The 12561-nt window shown below is 36.6% G+C and overlaps 1 protein-coding gene across 1 annotated transcript; it reads left to right on the forward strand.

The window, feature by feature from the left end:
• Positions 1-7279: 7279 nt before the first annotated feature.
• On the forward strand, positions 7280-10344 carry LOC113492931 (clavesin-2-like). Its single transcript, XM_026870665.1, has one exon. The coding sequence runs from the start codon at positions 7383-7385 to the stop codon at positions 8373-8375; it is 993 nt and encodes a 330-aa protein (XP_026726466.1). The 5' UTR covers positions 7280-7382; the 3' UTR covers positions 8376-10344.
• The last annotated feature ends 2217 nt before the right edge of the window (positions 10345-12561 follow it).

Here is a 12561-nt window from a genome sequence, read left to right on the forward strand (position 1 = left end):
ACTATTACATTATCTCTTGGATAATAAGTATATAACAATTTCGTATCTCTCACCTTCACGGCTATTATTAACACTATATACGTATACAATATGTAATTAATACTAATTATTACGAAATAATTCCACAACATGATAACAGTTTACATTTCCAAAAAGTAATTACTTATGACATTTCGATATGTCATCGGAAATTTTTGGAAAGACAATTGTGTTAGTTTAACCTGAAGAAATTGAAATAAAGTAATATAAAATGACGAAATCAAATAATGATAAGTGAATTTTGTTTCAATAATTTCTGAGTAACAAAGCCTTAAGAGAACAAAGGGCTTGTGAGTCATTTAATGTTGAACTAAAACAATGCAATTTGATGTTCAATGCTTTTTCTTACTACAATGTCTACAATATACGATTCTGTACAGCAAAACGAGTCGCGATACATTGCACAGCTGAACGTATTCGCAGTAGATCCCTAACTATTGATCAGACAAAAGTATGCGGCGTTGTGCCTATATATGTGGAAGTGTGGGGCTCGGAACCGGCCCTGCAACCTTGCCGCCGTGGAGGCCGCTTTTTGTGCAATTCAACGGTCGCTACTTACTCGACATGTAAGAAAAATGGCGATTTTTCGCCAGCAAATTTAAGTCAAACCTGTAATCAGTTCTCATGATACCCAATACAGGTTTTTATGTTCGTCTATCTGTAATGATTTTAAGCGGCATGATTGAATGGATTTCTTGCACAACTGCCTCGAATTGGATTAATGTTACATATTTTGATCAGAATCGAAAGAATAAACAAACGTTAGTATACAATCAAAAACAAAATCCAAACAAGGAAGGAGAGTAGATGACCCAAGCGCCAGGTGGTGAGAAATGCAAAAAGCCATGTGTAGAATCAATTTAAAACACAAACATTTTTGTGAGACGTCCTCCGTGGTCGAGTGGCGCACGCACCGGTTTCAAGGTGTCGCTCGCTCTGAGGTCCCGGGTTCGATCCCCGGTCGGGTCAATGTAAAAATTCACATTTCTACATTGTCTCGGGTCTGGGTGTTTGTGGTACCTTCATTGTATCTGAATTCCATAACACAAGTGCTTCAGCAACTTACTTTGGGTTCAGAACAATGTATGTGATGTTGTCCGCATTTATTTATTTATTTTTGCTTGAAAAAAAAATCCATTTAATTAGGAGAGAAAGCATCTGCTAAAGAGTTCCAAAAGACGTCAGTCTTGTAGGCAATTGTACTTACTCTACAATACATTTATGGGTGCTGGTGGATTCTCCGATCAGGTCTGTTAGCTGTGGGCAAACCCAAAAACTATAAACAGAGGCCGAAAAACTAGGCGTTAACACTTACCAGCTGATGCATGTAACAATCTATTTACTGACAGGTAACTAGCTTGCGATCAATCTGTATCTGTTGTTAGAAGCACTCAGTAATCCTTCCGTTATAATAACGTTAAATCAGACTTCTTTAATTGTGTTATCTTCAATCACATTTAACTCACACCGGAAAATATTTTGGATGAGATTATTTGAAGAAACTATATCCCAGTCCGACTTTACACTACACCAAGCAAGATCAACTATAAAGTATTTGGTGAAAGATTAGATAAAAACTGTTCTATTAAACTATGTGTACTACTTTGGAAAGATTATTTGGTTTGATATATTTTCGTTTCTCAAGCACTTGAGATTTCATGACATAACTAGGTTTGGGTAATCGCAATCTATGTTGCCGGAGAGGAAGGAAAAATAAATGCAATTTTGTTGTTTGGATAGGTACATTAAGAGGGAATCAATCTTTTATTTTATTCTTACATAAATTTAACATTAAGACACTTACAAGAACAGCGACAAATTAATTAAAACTAGCATAAGTGGTTAAACCGTGAGCTAATGTTTATTATTATTGCACCTGTATGCAGTAAACCGCAGTCTGGTGGGAAGAAAATGTCGTTTACGTTAGCAACGTTTAATAAAATTTAACTATCGTCGAGCGAGTTAGTGTATGCTGACTATCTATGGTATTGACGTCGAGTAACATCAAAGCCACGTTTCTTGCTTGAATGCGCGCTCTCTCCTCGTTTCACAGGTGGTATGAACATTTGCATGCACATTCATTTGACTCAATCATAATTAAGTACATCAGATAAGTTAATTCTAACCTCATAAAGCGGATCGTGGATCGCAGATTATCGTGCACTTAAGTATAGAGCAAGTATTGCGACCATCCAGATCACCGGCTATGTAAAGCATTCCGAATGCTATGTTCGTTTGCTTCGCTATATCTTGCAATTACTTGGTATCGGCTAATCTGTTCGTGATGAGCCTAATTACTGATAATTTGTCTTTGTGATTAATTCTTCCTGATTAAGTAAAGATTTATATTTACGGTTAATGTTGTCATCGGTGCATTTTAAGATATTATTGTTTTTGCTTTAGCCAGCTGAGTGTTCATGTAGGTTCTATTGATTATCAGGGCAAAATAAGCTTACTTCATTTCAGTTGCATTATGGACTGGATACAAAATATGTGAGTTTATTCTCACCACTTTCAGATAGGAACTTATTCAGAGCTTTGCAGCCGATGTTTTATGAATTAAGATATGAAAACCCCGATGGCAAATACAATATAATGGAAGATAAGCCTAGTAAGTAGTAGTAGTAGTAAGTAGATAAACCTTCATCGTAAGCTGCATGCAGAATCGGTGAAGATAAAAAACAAAGAAACGACACCAAGCTACCAAACGGGTTCCATATTACGAGTATTTTATGAGAGTAATCAAAAGGTGTCTGGTGTCTGACTCACTGTAGTCTACATCTGACTCACTTATTTGCATAGATTTGTATTTCTCAGGTAAAAACTAACATGCCTTCAAAGTCAATCGTGCGGAAGATCGTATTATAGCGGAATGAGAAAGTGATCGATAATTAATTCAATATCACTCTGATTTCGTTTTACATTGTTGTCACTGGAATAGGGCTTCTATTTTTATAGTTTATAATATAATAAGAGTTGAGCAATGTCTTCATTGTCTCCTGATCATGAGCTTGAAGCAAGTTTTGGCTGCTTCACCGGGCTCGTGATACCTTCTGTTAGTCATTACAATTGTGATCGTTGTTTTATAATCTTGTATTGAAATATCCATCGATCTCTTATTGGGTTAACTTTAGGATAGTTCTTATAAGCACTAAGCTCCTTCGCATAAATATAACGAAATCATTAAGAACTCATTATTGCACAAATTTAAATCAGTTTTTATCTAGCATCGATAATTCATTTATCTATTATTCTATCAGTGTTTCATCCAATGGTTCCTCTAGAGAGAAAATTCTTAGTGTGGTGTTCATTAGCTCGTGCTTGCTAAAGCATGCATAAAATTACGCCTCCATCTTACTAGGGTAGATGCTTGTGTCTGGGTGGGTATATAACGGTAGTTACACTAAGCAATATTAATAACTGATTAATTAGGCCTGTAACATGGTCCGGGGCCCAATTCCGCTATTTACAATGGCCGATGAATGAATGGGAGTTGGATTAAATTTGAAATTAATCCTATTCTCTTAATCATTTTGCCAAACCAATAGTTGGAAGTTAATTGTATTGAGCTTTGGTGTACAATCCCGTACTGAATTTCCTGAAATTATTGTGTGGGAAAAATGCATATTTGCATGCAATAATGCATGCAGAACATACGAAAAGTGTAATTTTGCATTCATTCATCGGCCGTTGTAAATAGCAGAATTGGGGCCCAGTACTCCCACTGGAGGGCTAAAGCCTATTCCTAAAGCTATATGTTCAGAAAAGGTGAATTGTTTCTACAACAGTAACTATTTTGATTCAATTCTATAAAAAAAAATCAATGCGTCTAATTAGATTAACTCAACTCCAAATCTCTACATTTCATCGTCGTAACATAAATTTATATTTACAATAATCTATACAAAATTGAATTTAATCCACTAAACCATAAGCTATTTATAATACAAATTTAAATTAATTAAAGGGCGTTAGAAACAAGTTTGTAGGTGGCTAGACAGTACAGTAGGTGGTGTAAACGCAGCACGAAATTTGTAATATCGGAGCCGAACAAGGCAGGAGATAGCGATAGTGTCAGCTTATCATAACTTATCTACGAGAATCGATAACACCACTCGGTTTGTAGGAAATTCCTTTTTGGATGTTTACTGAACTAATATTGCGTTTGTGCATATTTGTGTACATGTTATTGAATCAGTTTGTCATAAAAGGAAGAGTTCTAAAGGCTGTAATTTCTTTTTCGTTTTGAAATGAAAATGTATGTAATGTATGTTCATGTTTGTCATCCCGACTTTGTACTAGATATTTTTAAACTTTGAAGTCATCGATATGGTTATTTTCGGTTAGTAAGTTCATATTATTTATGATTTGCCTCTTTAATAAAATGGTCAAACGTGCATGACTGTGAACATGACAGATGAATAGGTTTTTTGTCAACTCCTGAATTAAAACTACATAGTAATACTACGTTTGCGAATTTGATATCATGTAGAGCGTTAAAATATTATAAAAAAGGTAATGACATGCGATATCTTAACACGTTTTGTATTGAATTGTAATTCGTCATGCCGATAATAAGTGTACATAATCATAGAAATCAATTCTCACAGCCAAGGTCGTTGTAAGGCATTTTGAGGTAAACACCGCTGTCTAAGGAATTTTAATGAGGCTCACGTGAAAAGGTTCCCAATAGTTTTAAAATATTAATGTAAGATGGTTATGGTAAAAAAATAAATACATTAGCCTGAGTTGCCGGGCAGAAAAATCTGTATCAATGAGTTTATAATGCTTGACTAATTTTAAATCCTCGTACATTCGTTGCCTGTGCATAAACATAAGAGCAAAACTAAAAAAAACAAGACGAAAGTAAAAAAGACCTTGTTGAAAGAAAAATAAAATAATAATGTTTAGATAAATAACCAATGACTTGACAAATGACAGAACCATGGTAAAGGCAAATAAATGAATTTAGGTCAGTGTGACAATATTCTAAAATAAAATATTACACAATAATTTTATAATTTTGTCCGTTACTTTAGAATACCTAGATGGTGTAACGTTCTATTTTTAAATCTTGAATGACTGTTAGTGGCCAGTATTCAAGTGTGACATTTAAAACCTGTAGCTTTGCTATAATATGTTAAATAAATACCAGTCTGATGGAGTACTGGTGTATAATTTCAATATTATTTTGTTCGATTTAAATGTTTTTTTTTAAACATGGCGGGTGGACGGCATAAAAAAACATGCAATTGTTTCGAGTTATCGTTTTTTACATACGAAATAATATGTAATAATGGACTTCCTTAATAAGTATAGCAAGCGATTGTTTGAGTTGATACTGTTTGTAGACAAAGACTTTCCATGGACAACAATGAAATTGTGATTGTATTGTACTTAATTCTTTATAACAACTTTTATTTGTATCATGTAGTATTTATTTTGAAGTGAAATTGTATAAGTAATTCAGTAGTGACTTGGTGAGCCTAAAGGTTGTGTACAGTAGGCTAATAGGCGAAGGCAATAGCGCATCTTGAGCTGAGTGCGTCTATTTTTACCGTCGTTTGCCGGCTAGGCGAGTCACTGCATGGGGCAACGACCAAGCAATGCATCGACACGGTCATTTTTTTAAAAGTCGTTGCCCTTAACTTATCTTAGACAGCTAATAGATTTCATAAAGACTTTTTAGTTGAAACTCCTTTGTAAATCTGCATATGTTATTTTAACTTTTAACCACTATTATTTTAACGTTATTAGGTGTTGTTTAGTCAACAACAAAATACGTAAGGTTTCCAGAACAAATTGCGAATTGTGTACTGTTCTTTGTGGTTTAAAATTTTAATGTTTTATTTCAAAGGCGATGACGTTGATGTCTTTCATATTGAAAAACAAAACAGTTATAATTACGTTATTTATTTGTTCTCCTTCATACGTGAGATTTTGTGTCAATATAAACTTTAATGACATAAACAATGCTTTTAAAAAAATAAACAGTTGCTGCTATTTTGTGATATATTAAGGAAGTTGTAAACGAATTTAAAATTGAACAAAAATATACAAAATCTTGAGGGATATCAGATTAAAGGAAATACAGTTTTCTTTTTGTGAGTTAATATTTCAAAGAAGTTTTCAGCTTTTGTTAAGTGCAAAAAAGTCATAATAATTTAACGTATATAAGTACTGTTACATATATTATTAATAATGAATGCAGAATGGGCAGTAAGTGCTGCCAGTTACGGCAAGTGGTTATACGATAAAGTGAACAAAGCGCGGACGTTATACGATTTTCGGCCATCCGTTTATACGTTACGTATAAGGCTTCATAGAAATAATTGTTACAAAGTGTGTTCGCATCTCTTTTGCTCGCACGTATTCCGTCTCTTGCGCACCACGCTACGTCATCGCAGAAACCAGCCAGCCAATTGACCGGTATACTGCCAACCTTCAGTTTTTTTTATTTATAACTCGCTCTGCCTGGGTAAGTTATGCTTCGTTTGAACTGTGGTTACCTGGCCACTAGCCCTTTAAGACACTTGCCCGTAAGTCACATGGATGTCATATTTTCTCTCAAGTAAATTTATAGTTGTTAATATATATGTGGGTAATAATCAAGGACATCTTATAACTGCGAGTAAAGAAAAACGTTGCAAAATATTTCATTTCACGTAGTAATTTACATAATAATGTTCATACAAGATTTTGCATCACTTAGTTCTTTAATGGATTCGTAAAAGTATATAACCTTATCAATGTGTTTACTTTTATCGCCGTTTGTTCTTATCAGTATATTGATAACGAAACTAGTAGTATTTATGGCTTATCAGTATTTAGGTGAAAAAAGCGGCAGGTTTAGTTCAATGTATGTAATATATTTACTTAATTTAAGTAAAATACCATTTGTATATTTCGAATATGCTACTGTTTAATCTGGTTTACTTCAGGTGAGGTAATTAAAAAAATGGTGAAACAAGTTTTTTAAAATACCTCACTTGAAGTGTAAATATTTTTTTAAATACAGACTTAACTTTATACCTTTAATAGAACTAAAAGTAACAAAGATTTATTTCTAAATCTGCAAGCTTAAAACAACTCATTACAATCTAAAGTAGAAACAAAAGCATTTTAGATCGTCCAGTTTCATATGAACAAATAAATTCAAGCCAGTCGAGTGGTACGAGTGACTATCTGATGTGAACGAAGCATTGCACGGTTTAATGAACGAGCAACGATGGCGGCGGCGTGCGGCGCGAACGCGGTGCGCAGTCGGCCCCGAACTCCAGGCGGCGCGCGCGCAGCTTCGCGTTTACCAGTGAAAGGACGCATGACTCATAGCAAAACCAGTCATGAACGAGTACGCCGAGTACGACTGGAAGCTGCATCAGATGCAGAATGAGCGGCTTTGTGAAGCAACTAGGAAACGCCTCACCGATGGCGATAGACAACGCGCTCTGAACGGACTACGGGATGCAGTGGACAAGAGTCTCAACCTCGCCCTACGCGACAAAAGTAGGTGTCAAGACGACAATTTTCTGCGGCGTTTTTTGTACGCGCGTAAACACGATGTGCAACAAAGTTTTGAGCTGTTGGTGAGCTACCATCAGTACCGGCGGGAGCACCCCGAGCTGTGGGCCACGGCGGACGGCGGCGTGCTGCGCGCGCTTGCCGACGGGCTGCCCGGCGTGCTGGCGCAGCGCGACCGCCGCGGCCGCTGCGTGCTGCTCATGTTCGCCTCCAACTGGATCCCGCACGCCTGCCCGCTGCTCTCAGTGTTCAGGGCTCTACTACTCACAGTCGAACGCACCTTAGAGGAACCTCAGAATCAAGCAAACGGATATGTCATTATCGTTGATTGGACTGAATTCACGTTTAAACAATCGTGTAGTTTACAAGCTAAAGTATTAAAAATGATGATAGACTGTCTTCAAGATTGTATGCCGGTTCGATTTAAGAGCATACACTTTATCGGACAGCCTTGGTATGTGGAAACCGCTCTTGCAGTAATAAAACCGTACCTTAAGGCGAAGACACGAGAGCGCATAGTGTTGCACGGAAACAATTTATCAACGCTGCACGATGCTCTGCCTCTTGACATACTTCCGGCAGAGTTGGGAGGAGAGGGACCCTCGTACAACTCAGAGCTGTGGCTTCAAGAATTCTGTCGAGGCGAAAACATAACCCCTACACCGATTACGACAGTGACGCCGATAGTGCCAATAGAAAACGATCCTCCTTCAGCAAAACTGGACAAAGCATATAAACAAAAGGACAATCCAAATTTTTCATTTCACGGGAACGAAAAAAGTGCAAAATCAGAGTTACTGCGTGATAAAGATTGACCCCAGCGCACGTTGTGGTTGCAGCATGGTTATAATGGACACAAAGGACTGTTCCGTCCGTGAAAACGCCACCAGTGTGCCGGTGCACTTTAGTGCGACGGTTTGCATTATGTGATATCAAGTGTATTTTTTATTTAAGGCCTTGAGACTGCTTAGGAGATTAGAGTAAACTGCTTATTAGGGGCGTAGAAATAATATTAAGTACTCGATGGCTGTAGTGCATTTATATGGCCTCAGATTAGAGCGGCGACCCAATGGAAGTCGATGTCCATATTGGTTAGTGGGCATTAATTTATGAGTCAGGCACATTTTGGTTGCGGTGGGAGGCGACGAGGTCGGCGCATCCCCCGCGTCCGGCGCGCGGCGCGGGCGCAGGTAACGGTGCTCAGCTCTCATTTCGACGCATCCGTTCGAATCACGATCGCAGCCACTGGATCTCGGTCTACATCCACATCAGCTCGCATACACATTAAGCTTACATTTCCATGTTATTTATTCCGTGTACTAACCAACTCTTAATTTAATTACTTCAGATATTCACTTGATAGTTGTAGGTTTTTGCTTTAACCATGTGAGGCTTATTGCGCATTTACTATTATGTTTAAGTCCATGTTTGAAAAATATGTGATGCCTATATGATTTATTTAAATAATAATTATCTATTGTCCTGCTAGTAGGGGTACATCATAAGTAATCCGTCTCGATAGTGTCGTTTTGATTGTTAATAAGGAACAGTATTAAATTATTGAAAGTATGATTCCTGCAGCCGTCTGTTACGTGCTGAGACTGTAGATAGCTCTCACTAATGAACTTCCAGAGCTCTCTCGTATTCATTACTTACTGTTTAGTGTAGGGATCCTCTGTCTACATAGTAGACGTTAAGCCCAATATCATAATGTATATATAAAAGGCAGCTACTAGGTAACAGAAAGTCATAATAATATTTTGTACTCGTACACCGAATCCTACTCGCTTACTACACAAGTTGTTTCGCAAGATTGTAAATATTGAAATGACTGAAACAATGTATTGATATTATAGCGTAACATTTGATAATAAATGTATTGACAACATATTTATGTACATGTTTTGTTTTATTTCTCTGAGGAATGTCGAAAGAAATTGATGGTGATAATTGTGGGTGCACGAACACAGACCTGCGCTAATTAAATCTCCATGTGTTATGTTTGGGCTAGAAATTGGTGTCTAATTAATTTGTTTGGCCCTTCATGGTATTGAAGAATGTGTTTCAAACGTTGTCTTCAAGCTAATCATAACGTTTCAGTAAAAATAATGAAGGTTGCAACTGTGTGTGTGAAATACTTACGTATGAGTATCAGATCATAATGTACAAGTATGCAGGCAAATGAATCGACAATGGAAACGCTAATGTAGGTGATATCATCCGTCGAGGGCGCTCATATATCACGCTTAGATTTACAAAGATAACATTGAACATTGGTAGATACCAGAATGATCTATTTCTAATAATGTCGGTCAAAAGCTGTATCAGAGAAGAGCAAAGACACCGAGTCATCTGGGTGATGAATCGGGATACCCAGAACAGTTAAGAACGGCAGGGAACGAGAAACCGTGTTCCCAGCATTCGGTGTTATCAAGCTGATTTGAAGATAATCCTGGTTTGACCTTTAAAATAAAATTATCATTAAATCATTAATCGGCTGTGACATCACTACAACTTTTTGTCAAAACTTGTATCACACACATTTCATTGATTGAGATGATGTTATAATGACTATTAATAAATAATTTCCAATATAAGAATTACGGTATTTACAGAAGTCATCAGTCGTCATCGCACAAGAAAATGTTTATTTCCTATTTTTATAATGTCTATTTGTTGTCAAGTCATTATTATCAATCAAGATTAAGATAAATTGATATGACGTTTTTCCACTATTGTGATATTTTAAAATAAGGATGATGTAATAAATTTATATGTTCCAAATCGAGTGTTTTGTTTTCTGGTTTGTTATCAGTATCTTTCGGAAATTCACTTCGATTGTGTTTAGTGCTAACCAATATCATGATAAGTTAAACAAAAGAACTGTATTTTCACTTCATTCTCCTTTGTTTCTCATGTTGTGGTTATGATGTTTCTTTGTCAGGAGCACTTTGTAAAAATTCGCTAGGTCCTAATATTTACATCAGTGTACATGACTCAGGTGGAATGACATTATTTTTTTATTCAAATCGACAGTTAGTCTGATGAGTGTGCTGTATTGTGTTCTGTGACTGTACAGGTTTCTAGTTCACTGGCATCCTGCAGCTCTGCCACGCCGCTATTAGGGTGGTCCCATTCTTTACCCAGAACTACACATTACTTGCGATAATGTTCCATTCTGCCGCTCAACCCTAAACAGTAACAATACATTTTAATGACGTTCATTCATATAGCTACGAGTAGGTATTGCGCGTGCGCATCGCGGCGTCCCTATTTTTGTTTCACCTATGGCATAAATGAGCGAGGTTTATGGAGTGTGTAGACAATGGGTAGTGAATCGATGTGGTGTGCGCACGCGCAGTGGTCATGTGAGTCACGTGGCGGGGCTTCCGTCCACCGCCCGCAGCGGAAGGAACCCACCTCCTCTAATTGACACATAATATATTTAATCCTTCGATTCAGACTGCATTAGGGAATCATATTCGTGGCTTGACTATGCTATAGTTAAAACACCGGAATTAGAATAGCAAGTACCGTAACTGTAAATTAATTCCGTTGTTAATTCAACGTTTTACGTTTGTGTTGAGATTAACGTTTTACAAGGTTATAAAGTAGGTCTGGTGAGAATTATCATTTATCACGTAAACACGTGAGTACAAGGTCCTCCTAATGGACCGCTCGAGTTAATGGTTGTGGGGTTAATAGTGTAATCACTGATCGCTCAACAGACGCCATCGCCATGGTGATTACCTACTCTCATTTGTTAAACTTTTTGTTATATACTTCATAAGAAGATCTCTGCTCTACTTTAGAATATAATACCGTAATAAATACTTAGCTACTTTTTGTTGCACAAACATAGGTAAGGAGTCAGTGTAGACTATGGCTATAGCGTTAGTAAAAACAAATGCACCAGCGTGTCATTCACCTCCGCGCACATTAGAGCGAAAAATTGTATTTTCACTTGTTTGACAACATGGAAAAACAGTTTTAAAGAGATTAGTGTTAATTAAATCCCGTACATCGTATCGCTACATGAATCACATTCGATCGTCATTCTAGTTAAACACTCTAATTGCTACTTTATCAGACTGTATGAACAATCTTAGCAGTAGTTATTCAGTTACAAATTTATCGGATAGTTTCAACTTCCTTAAGATAGTTTGCAGTGTTATCATGATTCAGCGAAATTATCCTGCATTAGTACATTAGACAAATAAAAAACGTTTTACGTTTGAATCATAGTTTTTATGAAGGGTTCATCTGAGTTTAATGATATTGTAAAAATTATGGTATTGTAAAATATTCTGTATATAATAATGTCTGGACCAATCAGACACTGCGCCTAGTGTCACAGAACAAAAGCCATCTGAGACATACTATAGTAAACAAGCGTAAGCGCAAACACAGTTGAAATCTCTGTTCCTTTATTGATGACCCCGATGATTTTTTTTTTTGAGATTAAGATTGCTTAAAAAGTTACAAAAATTCGGAATTAGCATCACCTGTTTTATAAATAGTGTTTTGATGTCAGTTGAGGAAGCAAAACACGTACCGATCAACATGGCTTTAACGGCGCATCCCTTTCTCATCTGAAGCGGGCTTCATTTAAGAACTGGTGACAGGGCCTCTGAAGTCAACACTGGTTGATTATAATTCTAGGAATAACAGACTGTCAGTCAGTCGAGACATATGCAAACATCTAACCAATAGTTGGATTATGTTTAAGCTAGAAATCAATCATAGTTGCTGTATATTTCTTTCCAATCCATGTATTTCTTATTAGAAGCTCTTGCAATTAAAAAAAAAGATCAAGCTTAAGCTTACGGAATTAAGAGTTTTACAAAAATTCAAGCCACATACAAAGAGATATCCAGAATCCAGACTCACTCATCGATCACACAATTTCTTTCGCGGTGATCGAACTCGATCGAACCTCGAGTGATTAAGTAAGTAATAAATTATATAAGGTTACATCATGTGCCTATCTAGTTTATCATG

Source organism: Trichoplusia ni, chromosome 1 (assembly GCF_003590095.1).
Source record: "Trichoplusia ni isolate ovarian cell line Hi5 chromosome 1, tn1, whole genome shotgun sequence".
NCBI lineage: Eukaryota > Metazoa > Arthropoda > Insecta > Lepidoptera > Noctuidae > Trichoplusia > Trichoplusia ni.

Coding starts and splice junctions, on each gene's coding strand:
- LOC113492931 (XM_026870665.1), top strand. CDS start 7,383: ATGAACGAGTACGCCGAGTACGACTGGAAGCTGCATCAGATGCAGAAT.